General features: G+C 32.6%; 1 protein-coding gene across 3 annotated transcripts in view; it reads right to left on the reverse strand.

The window, feature by feature from the left end:
- The window catches only part of CSMD1 (CUB and Sushi multiple domains 1), a 1,051,612-nt gene that overhangs the window by 163,341 nt on the left and 868,426 nt on the right, over positions 1–19,845 (reverse strand). For all 3 annotated transcript variants that reach the window (XM_031504428.3, XM_021551131.3, XM_085576363.1), the window contains 6 exons: positions 18,433–18,559; positions 16,445–16,647; positions 9,063–9,254; positions 6,462–6,600; positions 4,316–4,503; positions 2,323–2,517 (listed from right to left, as the gene is read on the reverse strand). In XM_031504428.3, coding sequence (XP_031360288.2) covers positions 2,323–2,517; positions 4,316–4,503; positions 6,462–6,600; positions 9,063–9,254; positions 16,445–16,647; positions 18,433–18,559 — 1,044 coding nt within the window. The remainder of the gene's footprint in view (positions 1–2,322; positions 2,518–4,315; positions 4,504–6,461; positions 6,601–9,062; positions 9,255–16,444; positions 16,648–18,432; positions 18,560–19,845) is intronic.

The raw sequence follows: 19,845 nt of genomic DNA on the forward strand, positions 1-19,845 counted from the left end.
ACAAATACAGAGAAATATGCTATATTGATTAGAGATGTCTATATTAGTTACATTAAAAAAAAAAATCTAAAGATCACCAAATTACACTTTATTGGTTTTGCTTTTGTTTGGCTTACCTGTTCTGAAATATCTAGTAATTCTTTCTTGGGAGATAATTTTATTATAATTTCTTGAAAATTAGAATTCATGAAAGTTTTACTTGACTACAAGTTCACATGGGACTGGAAATATAAGTTATTTAATTGAAAGATACTGTAAACACAGGCTTTAGGTTCTGGTTTAATTTAAATATCTGTGTATATCTATCCAGGTTAAAAACAGGTCAATAAAATATATGGTACTGCATTAAAAATGGCACAGAGGAATACACAGATATGCTGACACTACCCTACAGAATGCCAAAAATTCTGCTTTGTGAAAGTAGGCTTGAATTGCTTTCTTTTCATATCTTACTAGTTGATTATGAAAATTGCATATAGATTATTACACATATAAAAAAATATTTGGCTTCATATACCTGATAAAAAAAAAGCAACAGAAAGGTAAGAGAAACATTCTAGAGCTACAGAAGTTAGAAGACATATTTAAGAATATTTGAGCTCAAATCCCCAAGTCAAGATTTATATTAGTAGCTCTGTCTGTATCATGAGAAAAACAATGAACAGTGCATGCATACATAGGCTATAAATGTGGCATATTAAGGGACAGATGGAGGGGCTATTTTTAAGTTCAAATATCTCCTTGTGCTGGATATTGAGTAAATAGATTTCTATACACTGAAAACAAAGTATTGCTGTCACTCTTGTCACATTTTGGAAAATCCTGGCTTCCCATTAAAATCTTCATTTTAGTCTTGTATTAATTCAGTTACATGCAATTCAGTGCTCTTTCTATTGTGAGAAATTATTTCATAAAAACAATCTTTTTCACCAGAATAACAGATTGTTGTAGGTTATCTTACCCAAGAAACCAGTAATTAAACTATTTTATAAATAAATAAATGGATGAATATGCTTATTAAAAATAGCACAGTCAGATTAATTTGTTTTTAAGCAATGAAGATATCATTCCACTATAAGAAACAAACTAAATCAATATAACCCTGCTGTGGGCATCTTGCATGTAGCAGAGTACAACCTAACAGCATCCTGGAAACAGACCCAGAGGAGGACCTATGGCCCAGGTGGACAGCTCTGCTGCGGGGCGATGGAAGTACCTTTTACCAGCTCCTGCTTGCAGACCTGGCTCATGTGCTGTGGGGCTCCGCCTGGCGAGCGAGCCTGTGCTTTGGATATCCTTGGCTCTTAGCCCTTGTTGAGCAGACCTGTTCTTTCTGCTCCCTGACAGGTCTTTAAAATCATGCTTGAAATGTCTGCACAAGATTGACTTCCTTATACAAAAAGGCAGCAATTAATACTACAAATCCATGTCTTCTCTTATCTGCTTATATGAATTATTCAAAAATCCAATGTAATGATAGAAGATGAGAAGTTTGATCTATCAGTAGGCAGAATAGGATTATGGGGCTGAGGTGAAACTCAAATATCACAAGGAATTGGTTCATGGCATGAATTTAAAATCTTCATTATTTCCTTCTCTTCTTGCTTTGAGGATATCAGAAACTATGCTACTAAGTCTGATTACCACATGAAATTCTCAATTCATGACCATTTCATAACAATGAAAGTGTATCACACCTAATTTAAAACAAACTCTGAAGTTATGGAGTTATAGAAATATTTCCTTAAAAATTGTATTTTTCAATAATTAAAAATCTAAAATTTTGAAGGAGATTATTTTTCAACATAAATAAATTAGTACTTTATGGACTTTATGCACTAATATATATGACTTTTTTTTGATTTGTCAAAATTGTTCCATACACATATATATATATACATATATACACAACAGAAACACTGAAACAAGGAACAAGTTAGCCACAGTTCTGAGATGTCACTCTTATTTTCTGCCTCAGTAACTATAATTCTTATTCCAAAGTGACAATTAATGCAGCATTGAGACAGTAGTGATAGCTATTCTAAATAATACTGGGTGTCTAAAGAATCTTACATATTACAATGTAATTATTATATGTACATGTGTTGATTCCAGAGTTTAAAGACAATTTAAAATACTTAATATATTATTGACTAAGCTATAGTCCAATATTCATCTCAATTCTCATTTTTTTACCTCTTTTTTTTTTTTTTTAATTTTTTTGCACAATATGTATGTGTAGAAATAGTGGAAATATCCCCAGAGCATGAGGAATTTAATTCCCTGGGTGGACAAGGAAAATGGTAAGAAAACAGTACTTACCATTACAAGATGGTAATGCTCTGTTCCAAGCTGGCTTTCCATCTGCACCAATTACACATGTTATAGTTGAAGGTTCAATAATCTTATATCCAGAATCACACTGGTAAGTAATAGTTGAACCAAGCTTAAAGTCTGTTCCAATTCTTGTACCATTCATGATGTTTCCAGGATCAAAACAAGCTTCCCGTGGCTTTTCTGTTAAAATGAATGACAGTACATCTATTTACACTTTCAATTAAAAAAAAGGCAAAACAAATTATCACCAGTGGGTTTTTTTCAGTCAGTTTAAATTATTGAAAAACCTTTTAATATATTATTCTTGTTGAATCATGTATTTTGGATGTTTGCTTAAGATTGATTATCTGGAAGAGGAAATTATAATGAAGCTGAAGCTGAATGACACCAATAAAGTTTTGTATTTGTATTTAGAAAAAGAATGACCAGTTCTAAAATTCACTACTTCTATATGTATATTTGTGACAGAAGGAAGACTAGGGAAAATGTGAGTCCTCTCCAGAAAGAAATGGGGGCCTGGTTACCCAGGACATGGAAAAGGCTGAGGTAGTCAACAACAAGGGCATCTAGCAATAGGACAAGGGAGAGTGGCATCAAACTGGAAGAAAGTAAGTTTAGATTAAATATAAGGAAGCAATCCGTTACTACGAGAGTAATGAGGCACTGGAACAGGTTGCCCAGAGAAGTTTTGGATGTCACTTCCTTGGAAGTGTTCAAGGTCAGGTTGGATGGGCCTTTGAGCAACTCAGTCTAGAGATACATGTCCCTACCATAGCAGGGGGGTTGGAACTAAATCTTTAAGTCTCTTTCAACTCAAAAGTGTTCTGTAATTTTAGACATTTTATACAAAGTACTGAATAATATACATCAGAAAAATATTAAATTATTTGGCAAAAATATACTGTCCATTGAGTACAATAACTTTTTTAAATACAGTATTCTCATCTTGTGTCTTTTATTTTTATTTCATTATAATTTCATTTAACTCTAAGTTGCATAGAGGAATTCACTATGCTGAGAACATAGACACAGTGAAAATGTGTATGTATATTTTCAATCACCATCTTTATCTCTTTATCTCCTTCTGATCAACATCTCATTTTCTTTCCTTTCAGGCCTTGCAGACTTCCTGGAACAAACTGTTTTCCATTTTTTTGATATTTTGTTTAGATGGGGACAAATAATATAAGATTTCATTTATGGTAATATGACAATTACTTCAAGAAGAACATCGTGCATATGGAGAATAATGCATGATACTGGATGACAATAATTTCATAGTTCTTTTTCACTCCTTTTTCTTTTATAGCTATATTATTTCTGTATTTCTTAGATATTTTTGTTCTTCATTTTTAACATGTATATTAATGTGGTTTGCTTAAATTGCCAAGAATAAAAAGCTGAGGAAGCACTTCTGCTGATGAAAAACAGCTAGATAAAAGTCAGCAAAGATTATAATTAAGGGACAGACAACATCTGTGACTGGAAAAGAAGCCAGCATCTTCAGTAATTGTCTGGCTTTAATAAACAGTCAGCACAACTCAGTCTCTATCTAGTAAGAAGCACCTTCTGCAAAAGAAAAATGCAAATACTATCCAGCAATATTAATTCAAAAATGCATTTGTAGATTGAAAACAATGGGGAAAGAAAATGTATTGGTATGTATTGACAAGAAAGAGGAAGTAGTCAGGTGTTCTTCCTGGGTAAGACAATTTCACTTTTTTCCAAATATGACTTTTGATGTGCATCCTCTACCTACTTTTTTTTTTCTGGAAGATGAAAATGTGCATAAGTGATGTGAAAGAGATTTCATGAAATAGGATTTCTGTTCCTTCACACATTAACAGAAAATAGCTTTTAAAACTTACATTGATGCGTAAAGGTATTTGGCAGTTCAGTTATGAGTATATGCAGAAGGAAACAGATTTGAGTCTGTAACATTTTCTCCCTTTTATTTAGACTACGATGAGAACAGTACCTTTATAGTCAATGGCAAATCCTGACATTCCAACAGAAGCATCACTGCGAAAAGCCAGAAACAGACTGTTACCACTGCTCTCTATTCTTTCAGGAGCCTGTGAGCCTTGAAAACTGCCAATTAGAGGACTGTTGGAATCTTCTCCTTCATAAATATGTAGGAAATCATAACTGGGTTCCATATTGAAACTGAAAATAAAGGGAAAAATTAATTAAGTCTTCGGGTTTTTTTTTAATGAGTTAAACATTACTGTGACTGTAGTTGCCAATTTTCTGCCTAACACATTCTCTTCTCCAGAAATAAATGTCTTTTTAAACATGATTCACAGTAAAACATTCACAGTGGAATTCTTTTTATCATTGATATGAACACATTAAGCTTTCCAAAAGCCAGTATGAATATCCTCCCACCTATATGTAACACCTTTCTCAAGATCACAAAATCATGATTCAGAAAGGCTGCCTCTGACCAGAGGACCAAAGGAATGATCCAGAAAAACTTGAATTTAAAGTCCAGCTTTTAGTTGGCTAAACTGGATGACACTCAATCCACCCATTACAAACATGTTTATAATTTTAGAAACGAGATGCTTTCATGGATAGACCATTATCTTGGAATTTGTCTTTGTTCTTACCCAGATGATATCAAACATGACAAATAATGTGAATTAATATTCATTCTCACTAAACCATCTCTGTTATGCTATATTTGATGACATTCATATATTTTAGAAAGTAATTATGAAGATAGTATGAATGGAATGTCTTTCAGAGGACCTTGAAGTGAGTTCACGAGAGGTCCCTGCTCTCTGGAAGGTGGCCAATGTTACTGCAATTTACAAGGGCATGAAAGAAGAACCAGGGAACTCCAGGCCTAACTTCAGCTTCTGAAAACTGTGCATGTTACTGGACTGCAACCATTTAGAAAATTTATTGCAAGTATAGCATAAACAGAAAATTCCATTATATTTCTCATATTGTACTCCCTACAATAATACTCATAAACAAATCTGAATGCTGAGTGATTTTTTGAGTAAGTTTCTTTCATCTTATTTGAAATGGAGCATTTGAGTAGATTTTTTAGGCAATCCAAAGAAATATGCTGCTTACTACACCTATCATGTGACATCTTCAAGACTGTAATTAGTGGAGAACTATTCTCATCTATTAATGCTATTTCATAAAATACCAGAATAACAGAATTAATTTCTTTTTTATTATGTAATTTCAAGTACATTAGGATTCTATTCTTTAATTTTGTGTCTATCAATAGTTTTTAGAAAATTAACTGCTGTCTTTAATTAAAGAACCCATATTTTATTTTAGTTTGGTGTTGTTTCGTTGTAGGTGTTATGTTGCTTTTTTTTTGTCACAGAAAGGGTACAAATATTATACAGCAAAATTTTCAACATGCCATGATTTCTTCCTTAAAGAATCACAACTGATCAACATTCCATTGAAGTCAACAGCAATGTTACCTCTCTCAGCTTTAAAATCACACTTAAAACACAGTATCAAAAATGGAAAAAAAATTGCATTTGCATACACAGATACAGCAAACAAGATGATTATATAGAACTGATTCAATTAGAAATGACAAACAGAATGCATGAATATGACTATATCCTTGCACTTCGACTCGTAAAAATCTATGCAGCACATATAGGTTGACTATGGAACACAGAGGAAATAATTAAAATTATGTCACAGTATTATCTCAGTGTCTTTTATCGCTTGACTAAGTAGAACAATATTTTTTATGATCTATGCACTTTAAGCAAAGTATATTTAGGCTGTATTTCTAAAAAACCTGAAAGAACTGATTTACAGATAGAATTTCCACTACACTTTCAGTCTCAACTAAATCAAGCACTTCTAGAAATTAATATGGTCTTAAAAGGATTTTCATTTGAGAGTTCACAGAAGGTTTTGTTCTTCAGAAACACACTGGATAGCAAATGTACCATACAGCTATATATTTTTTCTTTTACATTATTTGGAATCCATAATATAGCACATATTAGATATCCACTCCAGGATATAGACAGAGAATTTAATTAGAAGCTTTAAGAAATTACAAATATTGCCATTTTTAGGTGGGACATTTAAAATCCTTTAAAACAAAGGCATTATTAGAGAAATGGTACCTTTTGAATATCAAGGCAATGACAAAGTCAGGGTTTACTTTTATTCTCCAGTCACATTCTTTCCCAGGCGGATAAGGCTGTGGATAGTTAGGTGATAAAATAACTCCTGCTGGGCCTGTCAGGTTCCCTCCGCATGCAGCTGTCACAGTGTAAAAAGAAATAGGAACATAGTCACATGTTAAATTCACAAGCACATATTAGCTTTTAAGCAGAAGAAAATTACAGAATCAGAGAATCACAGAATAATGAGGTTGGAAGAGACCTCTAAGATCAAGTCCAACCTATGCCCTAACACCTCAACTAGACTATAGCACCAAGTGCCATGTCCAGTCTTTTTTTAAACACATCCAGACATGGTGATTCTACCACCTCCCTGGGAAGACAATTCCAGTACTTTATTATTCTTTTGGTAAAAATTTTTTCCTAATATCCAACCTTGAGACTGTGTCCTCTTGTTCTGTCAATTGCTGCCGGGTGGAAGAGAACGACAACCACCTGTCTGCAACCTCCCGTCAGGAAGTTGTAGAGAGCAATAAGGTCACCTCTAAGCTTCCTCTTCTCTATTACTTCTACATTTACCAAAATTAATAATATTTTGTTAAAACACAGAACTTTCCCACTTCCTGTTAGCAAAAAAATTTTGTTTTCCTCCTAAAAAAGTGATCTCTGTTCATATTCAAAAACGGTAAAGGAAGAAATTTTTCTAAAGGAATAAAAATATTAAGTTAAATATGAAGTTCTGTATATTTTTGGCATTAATCCTGTCTCTATCATGCTGAAAATTTCTTATCTACTGAAAGTATAAAAACTGGGAAAGGTCAATAGTAGGACTCAGGTTGCAGTTTCTATTGACCAAAGATGTTGCAGAAACCAAATTGTTTCACTTAGTAAAGTGAAGTTTTACTAAAACTTTTGGTTTTAGTAAAAGATATTAGCCAAATCAAAAATCAAATATATTAATTTTGTTACCATGACTTGAACTTTTAAACAGATAAGGAATCCTATTCTTATAATCACATCTACAAAGTCTAAGAAAAGTATGTCTAACAGAAAGTAGTCATGACAAGGCTGCATCTACATTACCAAGCCAATTAAACTAAGATAAACACACTTATAGTGCAAAACAGTTGGTACTAAGGATTTGGAATCTACACTAAACATTTTAAAGGCATTTCTTCTCAAGCGATTCCATTTATAAATCAGTATACTAAATAAGGACTTTATGAAAATTTTAAAATGACATATAATGGCTTTACAGAACTCTTAAGGTTTCTAGCATTGTCATGTCTACACTAAACATTACTTTAATCTGTTTCTCTTTCAAAGTCACTTTGGGTATATGGAACAAAAATAGTAATTATGTATATATTTTTTTTGCCCGAAGGGATTATCTCTTTCTTTCTGTCTAATTTCCTTTTTTATTTTAGATTTGTTTTGTTGGGGTTTTATACTAGATTGTAAAGAAACATGGAGTGATTATAATTGGTATCTAAAGTAAAAATATAAATCTTCTAGATTTAGGTACCATATATACTATTTTAATTTTTCTTTAGCTATTTACTTAGTGAATGATCTCAATATATTTAGTAAGCATTTTCATACTGCTTTCTATATTGCACAAGGTATCCAGAAGATAGAATGCAAATCATTTTTTTTTTCTGTTACATGACATGGAGTCAGAGAAACTATCCTTGAACCCTTCACAGTATTTTTACTTCAGAGAAACAGAGGGACTGAAGTTGTTTAAGGATATGCTATTTTGGAAAGTTCCTGTCCAAAATGCCTTGTAGAAAGCATTATGTTTATTCCAGTGATATTTTGTCTGGAATTTAGGATTGCTAAATTAAGTCTTCATTTAATTATAAATCATTAGGCAACAAAATATCAAGGATTTAAAAAAAATACTATGCCTACCAGATAAATTTGCAGATGTTAATTACTCCTAGAAAACCTACATTAATGACCTTAAAAATACAGTTCAGCAATACTGTAATTATTGTCTACTGATAAGAACCTCAGAGAAACCTTTACACAATCAAGCACTATAGATCCACCTTCTTCTGGGTGGAAATATATGGAAATATATCTAATATATGGAAACATATCTAATTTCTTTCAACAGCTTTGTCACTTGGATCCCCTCCGCTGCATTTATTTTTTCCCATAAGTATCAATCTTCCCAGGTATTGCACAGAATGTGCATTTAATCTGTAAGATAACTCAGAAATATATATTATATGCATAAAAATATTTTCAGAATAAATAATGGATCACAGTTTATATAACCAAACTATTATATATAACATTTTAATGAAACTATTTCAATGCAATGTTTTTTATCCAAATCACCCCTTCTATTTACTTATTTCTACTAGACTTAGTGATTTTTAAACTTTTATGAAGTTTTAAGAATAAAGTAAGAATATCATACCCAAAAAATACTGTTAATCAAGAGAACAAGACTGACAACTGTCTGTAAGTACAAAATAATTGAGTTCTGCAGAGATCATCACTCCACCATGAGCACCATATGCCCAGTAATTGAACAAGAAATCCGATCTGTATTAATGCTAAATAGAGACTAACATCTCATCTCAATACCTATGCATGTAGGGGGATCAGGCTGCCAAAAGAATCTGTTATTCAGTTGCACACAGGTAATTTTAGCCTGCCCTTGCAGCTGATAGCCAGGGTCACACTGGAAGGTGGTGGTGTCTCCAGGTTCCCTGCTGTCTCCATATCTAGTGCCATTCTGTGGTGTCCCAGGATCATTACAAGTTGATGCAATGGAAGCTGCAAGGGAATGATGAAAGAAAAGTTATAAGGCTTAGATACTTACCCTGCATAATTAAATGCACAACAGGCTCACGTTGGCATTCCAATCAGAGGCAGTATTATTTACTCTTCAGTTAATGCAGGAAGGCATTTTGTTTATTTACTTTTACAAAAATCTACTCACTGAGATACATCATGATTAGGCTGACTTCCTGCCAGTATCTTTAATATAAAATATGGACTGATTTTGTCCAGTTAACACATCAAAAGAACTAGTAACTCCTTTTTTAATATTCTGGTTATCAAAACAAATTTGATGCCATTTGCACAATAAGGTAACCATCATATCCTAGAAACACTTAGAAACATACAAATTTTGTTTGACATTTTATTATTCGTAGTTTTTTGTTGTTTCCATTTCAAAACAATAGATCTAATACTTTGGATAATCCCTATATGTAAATGAACTAAAAGACATGGTAGGTTTTTAATTGTGGTAGAATTTTTTCCACTAGGAATTAAAGAAATAGCTGTCACTACTAATGAGTACTGTGTAAAGACTCCCCAGGCACCACTCTGACAACTTATGTGACACTCCATAGTAATGCAGTTTACTAAAAGTATGTTTGGCCACAAGGGAATGAAAGCATGGTCATCACCTCAGAGAAGTTTTCCTGATTTTACAGACAACAGCAGCTCTGAACAATGGAGTGCTCTAGTGCATATCTGTTAAAGACTTGCAATTCTTCCAAATAAATGAGCATAAGCCAATCTCTGTCATTAATTGCTGTAATTTTTTAACATATCTTTAAATAGATTAATTTTCTTCTTAAAAATTTATGCTATATAATATCTCAGAAAACAACACTGTGTCAGGTATCCATAATCTAGAAAGGACTAATGCCTTCTAATATTAATTTCACCACATTTTTAGTCTCCTTTTCTCATATATAAAGTTCTAAATTTTAAAAATTATCACATATATTTATTAAATACATAATTATTCGTTACACTTTTGGTCTCGCAGCCTCAGAAGTTATTTTATGTATTTGAAACCAGCAAACTTTGTATTGTGCCAAATACACTTGATCCTAATTAAATAGAGCACCAAACATTTAACCACGGACATGTCATTAGTAAAGTGAACATTTCGACAGACTGTCAGCTTTTTGACTTGCCTCCTTTCCAAGTTGTTTTACTTCTCATGAATCCCAAGAGATTCTGTAATTGCATGAAAATTACAAGTATGATATTTCTTCAGTTAGTATTTTGCAAATATCTGAAGGGTATAGAGGTCATATGCATTTATAAATAAAATTTAAAATCACCAGCTTTCTGTCACTGCTCTTCTTTTATAACATTTAACAAGTAAAACATACACACTGTAAGGCAAAAAAAGCAGTAACTACTTTTTAGGTTCAAGGATGCAAAATCAAATTAAATTACATACTTAGACTTTTAAAAAATGACTGAGAAAAATTAGGTTCCTAAAATGGGATAGCCAGGAGACAAGATGTGAATGTCAGTAAGCTGGAAAATAAGTAATTGCTGTTTCTCAGCTCTTGCATATGTGCTCTAAGCCTTAAGCCTAGATGATACTCAGAGGGTTACAGAGTAATTCTCTGTACAGATTTCCCATCTCCTAATGTTTCATCTGCTCAGAGCAGAACAAGCTTCTCTGTGCATTAAAGATGGAACTAAGAGGTAGGTTCCAGAAGAACAGACCGCTGGGAAAATGACAGATTGCCAAGGAGTTTTCAGACCTCCATATGTAGAGAACCACTGTGTTAAGCCTCCCTGATTCTAATTTAAGAATCTTTCACAATCCCATTTTAGATTTCATTTTGCATTTGGTCCTCAAATTATATTTCAAATTTTATTTAAAATGGAACTGAAAATTAATAGGAGACTGCTTTTGAGAATATGACACTGTCTTTGCAAGTCTATAGACCTGCAAGTAAAATGTTAGATTTTTGCCTAGTTTATCTTTCACTCTTTTTTTAAAAAAAAAAATTTACATAATTTTTAGTTGGTATTCTCTTGTACCTCAAGGAAATAAAAACATTACTTGCATCCCTATAATTTTCACTATATTTGTAGGAATAATCATGTAAGCCATTTGCTGTAGTGTTGTGCTACAGACACAATTTTATTTCTGGTCCACATAGTTTAAAAACAATAAAGTCTTTTCCAGGCTTTTAAATTGTACAGTCATCCCCAGTTTAGTGCATTATGTTTACATAATAAGAAACTTGAAAAGGAATTTTGTTTATCAAAGCTGAGAAGTTCATGGATTTGCAGTAATTTCAGACTAACACTGTGAAAAAAAGAATAGTGTTTGTTCTCCAGAAACAAACTCACATAACATATGAAAATGTACAAACTAAGTACTGTGCAAATTAGCATCAACAGCATATTTAAATGTCATATATTGTCCAAAAATGTAAAGAAAAAAGAAACCCAAATGCCAATACAGCCTCTTTATTAAAGTCTGGAATAAAAAAGCTTATAAGTTTAGAGTAAACCACCAAACGAACCTACAAGATTCATTTTTGCTTTGTTCCACAGGAACCAAATGAAGAACTGCTATGCTCCATGAGGCTGAGGATGCCTTCCTCAGGCCATGCATGGATTAGATGATGGATAGGAGTGCAATGACAGTTTCATTACCATGTTTCCATCACCATGTTATTGCGAACATGAAACGCAACATTTATCAGACAGCAAAAGACATTGAACTGTGAAACTATTAGGTTACAGCCTTGAAAAGGTTTGAATTCTTGTGTCCTTTTATTTTTGTTTTAACAGGGGATGTCTTAATGGATTTCAGTTTTATTGAACTCTATTTAGTGAGTAAGGCAGATACATGATTCTGCCTTATTCATTGTAAATTTCTTTAAAAATATATTTTTGTTCTAGCCCCCTTTCCCCAAAAATTTATTTATGAATCAGTCTGGAACAAGTGCATGGTGAACTTTAGCAATGAAGATTCTGTCATGGAAATATTTATACTATTTAAGTGTGGCAACTTAGGCCATTAGGCAAGTGATTAAAAGATATTTCAACAGTAAAGGAACAATTTTCAAGACAACAGTACTCAGTTCAAGATAGGTGACACAGTTACTGTAAAAGTTGCTGCAGAAAAACAAATGGTCAAATGGAATTGCAAAGCTAGACAAAAGAAGAAATCATTGCTTAAGCAGATTTGTCATATTAAGCCCAGTGTCATTAGGAACAACCAAATAGCTGATAGTTAAGTTTTTACAGGAGGAAGTAAGTTGTCAACAGATATGTCAACATCTAACAGAGTAATTACAAATAATTGTTGTAATTACAATTGGTGTAAGTTGCTTACTTGTGTTATCATAATTGGTGATTTGTGTTGTTAAGTTAAAGACTTAGGCATCTTTAGTCATAATTGCTTATCTCTGCATATAATTCAAGAGCTAAATTTTAAAATATTGAAAAAGTAAGCAAACAACAGAAAAATCAAAAGTGGACTAAACCAACTATACAAATGCCCTGGTGTTGTATTTTTGCTTTTAATAGTGTGAATGTCCAAAGTTCTTTTAATAAGACAGAAACATTACAATAAATTGAGAAAAATTGTTTTTCTATGTAATTAATACCTTGACAGTTGTTTTATACTAACAAAAAACCTCACATCTTTGCTTCTATGAAAGCAGAGATAGACACATTTTTAATTAAAGTGTATGCTTACATAATACCATAACTAAGAGAAATTTACAATACTGCAGAACCAGAGATAGGCATAGAAAATTTACACAGATCGGTATAACTCTAGAAAAGCCAAATATCTCCAATTTTTATTATTTTATTTTAATTTTAAGAAGAGTGTGAATAAAATCCTTTTATGTATTATTTGCCTTGATGACCAAAATCTGTAAAACCACCTAAGAAACTATAAATTAATCATTTAGTTGACGAAAAGGATACAGTTCTCTTAAGTTACAACAGCAGAGTGAAGGAGAAAAGGGATGGACTGTAAGGGTAGAACTAATATAAGGTATTTTTAAACTAAAGCTGTCAGAGCCTGCAAGAAAGACAATATGACTAGAAACTGCCAGTGCTGACCCTGTCATCTGCCACTTCTATTGTTTTTGCTAGATGTCAAGTAAAAATGATACAGATAGAAATACAAACTTCAGGTTAATAAAAGCAATACACACATTAGTATTTAGAAGTCTAGAGTAGATGGAGATTAAACATTCAGGGCAAGATTGATCTGCTTCAACATAGTTGACTAGACTCATTTCGGATGCCTTATCATATCCAGGGTATCAGCACAGGACTGGAAGATAGGAGAGGGGACTTATGGTTGTGTAACCTTCTGCAGTGGCAGATGGAGACTAGCCAGGATACTTTATGGCATCTCAAAGGAAACTAGACATCTTTGAAAAGACAGATAAGATTTATTTCATCTGTCTTTAAATATTCAAAAGTTTGAAAATTACTATTAGTGTATCTAGACTGTAGCTGATAAGAAGAAAAAGGCAACATCAGATGGAAATTTATCTCATTTCCCTTAGATATGTAGGACAGAATTAAGATAGGTTAGATAGCACTTTTTAATGGATAGCAGAAAAAGAAGTTTTTGCTGCCAGTATTTTGTAATAAAGAAGCCAAAACCCAAATCTGTCTATACCCTTTTGCCAGAAAGCATTGATGGACATCCCTGACTTGTAATATATAACTTAAATGCACTTAACCCCCAGAGTAAAGGTCAGTTTTGCTCACTGAACTTCATTTTTTTGTCCTTTTATGCACAACTAAATGGTAATTAAGTTTTAATGAAAAACATTTGACTGATTACAATTAACATAATCACTCTTGTCAGTTCACGTCCTCATGTTCTACATGCTGAGCTGAGTGGGCAAGACAGGGCACTTTAACATTAAAACATTTTGCAAGATTCAGCCAATTATATTTTTTCATTAAAATACCTCTAATTACATTTAAAATCAGCAGTAAGTAATTTATAGGTGATATTTTCTAATCTACCTTACATTACCCTTTCACAGCACACCTTTTTTCAGTCAGACACAATTATGACATTCTAGAGTACAAAGTATAGAGAGTAATTAGCACATTCACAGCACAGTGAAACAAATTCCCCAGATGAAAATTAGCACTTTAATGTTTTCTCTTTAAGTTGCTCATTTGGCCTGATATTGTGAAATGTATATCCTTTATATGATCCCATAAAGGGCTGTTCATAGATGCAGACACTTATTCCAATTGCATAACCCAGTACAGAAGCTGAACCTGAAATTTACTTATTCAATTATAACTAAGAGTTAAATGAAATATTCATTAACAGATGCCATACTTGAAAATCATTCACATGACACAAAGACAAAAAACTTCACCAATTACCTTCATAGAACTTGTAACAAAATGTCTACATCTTCTGCAATTGCCAAAAAGAAAAAAGTTTCAGCAATTCAGAAATCTTTTATTTAGAGTTACAAGCTACTAGAGTACTGCAATGTCAATAGTCTGTGCAGCTTTACTATAAACTGTCTGACAGTTTGAACACATGATGAATACTAAATCCCACTTAGCAATAGATTAATTACTTTAAATCCTTTACAGGTCAAGGACACAGCAGTCTTCTCATTGCCTCAAGAAGACTAAATACACTAGACTGATTTTTAGACTAAATAACTAAACATTTACTTTAACATATCCCTTAAATCTTATTTTTTACTCCTTACAGTTAAAAAATTAGTAACACATTCCACTTGTCAAGCAGTGAATTAAACTATTTTCCCTATACTTGAGCTATCAGTTCTTCATCACTAACTCAAATTAATTCCAGTAAAACATATTCTGCAACTGTCAACACAATCACTCAGTGCATATATCAGATATTATACTAAGACATGTTATTCTATCATATAGCTTTAAGTTGTCTTCTACTTGTTAGCACCACTGAAATTCAAGGAATGGTTGATAAACCAAACTGCTTAAACATTTCTGTTCTTTCAAAATCGGGGCATAAAGTTGTTTTCTTATAATATAACCTTAAATGTATTTACTAATTCTGACAAGGCAAAAAACCCCACTTATTTCCAAAAATGCAAAACTTACCTTGTTTTTTCAAAAAAACAATGAAAAGCAGCATATTATATAGCACACTGGTGAGAAACCTTAGAAACATTTATTCTGCTCTTTGTCTTTAATTCATTTTACAAAATTTAACTAGTTTTTTTTTAGGCTGATGAGGCAGAGCATTCAATAAAATACAGGAAATTAAGTAAATAGGTAAATGTAAAATGCATTAGAGACTTAGAGACTAGGAAAACCCCAAGTTTACATCTTCATGTATATAATAATTACTGAAAGCTTATTAGAACCCCTTACTTCTGAATGACATCATCTATGGATGATATGAATTAATGTGTGTGAATACTTCTATGCACACACATTAATTCATAATTTTCCTATGTGTTGATGAGAAATACATACATTATATCTAGACATATAAGTGTGCAACGACTGAATTAAAGACAAATATACATTTTCCTGTGTCCTACCCCATGTCCTTAGGTCAAAATAACATAGAAAAATTCCACATACCTAGTTTTAAAATATTGATCTCTTGTACAATATTGATCATAACTTCTCTATACACAGAGAAGCTTTCACTTTATACCTAAAGATCAATTTGATTCATTTAATAGAAAATTGTAAGTGTTTTTTTTCAATATGGTAATGTGTCTTGTATTCTTTATCTTGTTTAGAATGTTTAGGTCATAAAAATCATGCATCATGCAGCCAATATTTTGAGAACAAAAAAAAATCCAACCAACATGAACAATAAACATTAATAATACATTGTTAGGCAACACTGGTGGGAATATTTCAGATTACTGGTGGAGAAGAAAAGTTCTCTGTGTATAGACCTATTTTGACTTGTTAAATAATGCTAATTAGATAAGGCTAAGTATGTGGTTGCTGTGGAAAACAAGGAATAAAAAACCTAAAACATTCAAACTAAATCCAAAAATTCTCCCTAGTTGTAGCCATTTGCATAACCACATAACATAATTAAAATAATATAATCTATTTTCTTCTAAGGACTGAGGAAGTTGCAAAAGAGTTGAGAAAGAGTTTATAATTATAGGAATAATGTATATAAATATGAAATTATTATACTGGGGAGAAGAAAAGTATTTACATACTTGAAAACTGAATGGAGAAGCCTGATTTGCTGATGAAGAAATCACTGTCAAATTGTAATGTTAAGGAGTTGAAAGTGCTGTGAATATCCTCTGGAAGAGCTGAGCCACTCCACTCTTTGAGAAGTATGCTGCTCTCAACAGGCCCATCCCATACCTTCAAGATGTCATGAGCAACCTCAGTATCAAAAACAATAAAATGCAGACTGCAAAGAAAAAGTAAAAGTACTGTGCATTACTTGTTAAACACAATTACATGCAATCATTCCCAAACTGTAGTTTTAAGATGCCTGTTTAGGACTGAAGACCTGGCAATCCAGCAGAGTTTTTTTTTTTTTTCTTGTTGAACAAGCTGATGTAAGAGTCATGCAGTTCTGTTTTATAAATGTCTGAATGACAGAAAATGTCATAACAGGGCATAAGTTCTCAAGACTTATAAGTCTATAAATTATCTTATTTTTATGTTAAATATTTTCAAGTATAAAAACTATTATTTCATCAAATATTTGGTCTTTTTTTTTCAAATGAGGACAGCAAGGATGTTGTTTTGATTGAATTATATGCAACTAAAAAAATGTAGCAGCTACTGGACAGTAGAACATATAGCACAAGAAGTCCTGTCAGCATGGCATTTCCTTTCCTACACAAAAAGAAAAGAGAAAAATATGGCTTTTTTGCAAAAATTCATAAAATATAAAACAGTATTATAATAAAATAATCTGTATTTCTCTTCCTCTTCCATGAAGAATTATATTTATTCAGGTGTTCAGGAATGTTATCTTGTAAGTTAAAATACTTGCATTGTCTCAAGGTTCTGAATATTTACATTCTTAATGCTGAAGAACTCTAATAGGTAAATATCAAAACGTCTCTTTTTTTTGTTTCATATAGTTGCATGTTAACATTTCTTCATGTTATTAGTTCTTAACTGGAAATCATGAATTTGAAAATCATTATTTAAACAAAAATCATGCATTGAAATAACCCATGATGGCATGAATTCAATATTTGGCTTAGTGAAACAGGATTAAAAAAAAAAAAAAAAAAAGGGGGGGGGTAGTCCCACTGAAAAATTTTTATTTAATTATATTGTTTTGCCTGTGAATCTATTTCAAATCAGAATATTCTGTGATTATGTTTGTCTTCCAGAGCAACATATACTGAAGGCCTGTTCCTGAAGAGGTGGCTGGCCATCACCTATTGATAGGAAGTAGAGAATGAATCTTTTGTTTTCTTCTGCTTCCATGCATGGACCTTTGCTTCTGTTTTATTAAAATGAATTTATTTTCACGAGTTTCTTTTCTCCTGTTATTTTCTCCCTGCCCCATCCTGCTGAGGAGGGACAATGTCAACCCACTAAAGGCTTTTTCAGGGCCTAATGTGGGTCTTGAGATAACATTAGTTTTGTATGAAGGTTCTAATAGCTATGGTATTAGCTAGGTGTCAAGTTCCTGCGCAGGTCACAGAGTTTGTTGGTTTCACTGATTAACTCTTCATTTTGCTAAATTTAGGAACACGTTAGTTCAAATAATGGGTCTGTGCTTTGCCCTGGCACTGATGGCCTTGCTGTGCTGGCACAACTATTTTGTGGAGAGGATGAGGGAATGCAACATTCTTTTTCTACCTGTGATTCATGAGAATTGTTTTATTATGCAGATTCCTGAGGTACTTGTTCACCCTTATGTAAACTGCTTAATACTACTAATTAACGTATTCTGGCATTTGTTTGTGGATTTCGTGTTGTCCTGGTGCAAAAGATAATTTTGGGTGAGGCAATACTCAAATGTGCCTTGAATGCCACTTATCTTGCTCCATATCCAGGGACTTTACACCTGAACAGGTAAGGAATCTCAAAAATTGATGCAACACCTGATAGAAGGATACCTTGACTATGCCAGCAAAAACCAGCAGCTTGTGTAGAAAAATATGAGACGAACAAAAAAATTATAACATATAGAATTCCACCTTAAATATTGAAATCAGGCACATACCTTATGGTCTTTCCTGGATCTGCTTCAATAATCCAAGTGCAATGAAGATTGTTGTCATATGGTGCTGGGTATCCAGGGGACAAAATGCGCCCCGATGTAGCAGCATGAATTTGACCACCACACTCAGCTGCAAAATAAGGATGAAATTTCTAATGAGACCAGAGTAATTGGCACTTCTATTTTCCATCCATTCCACTTGTCTGTGTTTTCTAAAAAGTTAACAAGATGACCTAATACTTCTGAAATACTAGACATACATACAAACCAGGACATGTACATTAATTAAAAACTAACACAACGATCTCATTCTTACCTTGTTATAAAGAAATAAATCATAGAACTGTGATTAGGTTGCTTAACTGACCAGACAGGTTCAATATGTACTGAGACTATAAAAGCACAATTTTAGCATTAGCTGAACAGGAGAAATGTTTCAGAAATTTCCCATCTAACATGTTTAGCATTTCTAACAATGAATGTTTGAATTCAAATTTTGCAGCATTGACTTTTATAATTAAAATATCTTTCTGTTTTGCTGTAATGTCAAAATTATTTTAGTTAATGCTTTCAAGTTACTGCTATATAGCTTCAGGTTTAATTTAACCAAAAATCAGTAGGTATTGCCTAAAATTTAAATGCCATATGCTTCCAGAGCAAGAGAGTAAATCAGAAAGTTACAATTTGATAGTATGTGACATCTGGTTTAAAACACTTTTACCATCAATGCTGTTTTTGTGGACAGAGTAATGGCAATGTTAAGCATCCATAATCAAATTATCCTTATGTTGATTTTTCAGGGCATCATGCTGTTTGGCCAATGTGATGACACACCTTGATGAAAGAGAACTGTGTAACAGTCAGTGCCACTGAGCTAAAAAGGAACAGTGGTTCTTTAGTTAACTGATGTACCTGAATTTCTACTACATTTATAGTGTTGCCTTAGAAGTTGTTAAAAAACCTACCATGGGCATTCATTCAAGCACAGCTGTACAGCAAGACAGAGATGATGGAAAAAAACATGGCAGTTGGGCCAAATAATCTATGAGCAATATTCCTAATAAATATTAATCTTTGTCCATGCCACCAAGCCCCTGCTCACAACCAAGTTGTTATCATGAGGGAAAATTACCATTGAGGAAATAAGGTGACTGATTTACTTACTTATCCTGCTGATTTGATCACTCAAAACACTACATTCTATATACAGAACCACAGTAGGAAGAAACTTAAGTACAAAATTTCTTCACATGTAACCCTCTTCTATGATTTCAATTAATTTCCATTATAAAAGAAAGTTTGGATTGCAATAATCACTGTGGTAGATAACTACAGACAAGAAATTACTGATACAGTACAGTATTTATTGAAGAACTAAATTTAAACTCAGTGAACCCAAAATTTAAACTCAAACTA

Source organism: Lonchura striata, chromosome 3 (assembly GCF_050655825.1).
Source record: "Lonchura striata isolate lonStrDom1 chromosome 3, ASM5065582v1, whole genome shotgun sequence".
NCBI lineage: Eukaryota > Metazoa > Chordata > Aves > Passeriformes > Estrildidae > Lonchura > Lonchura striata.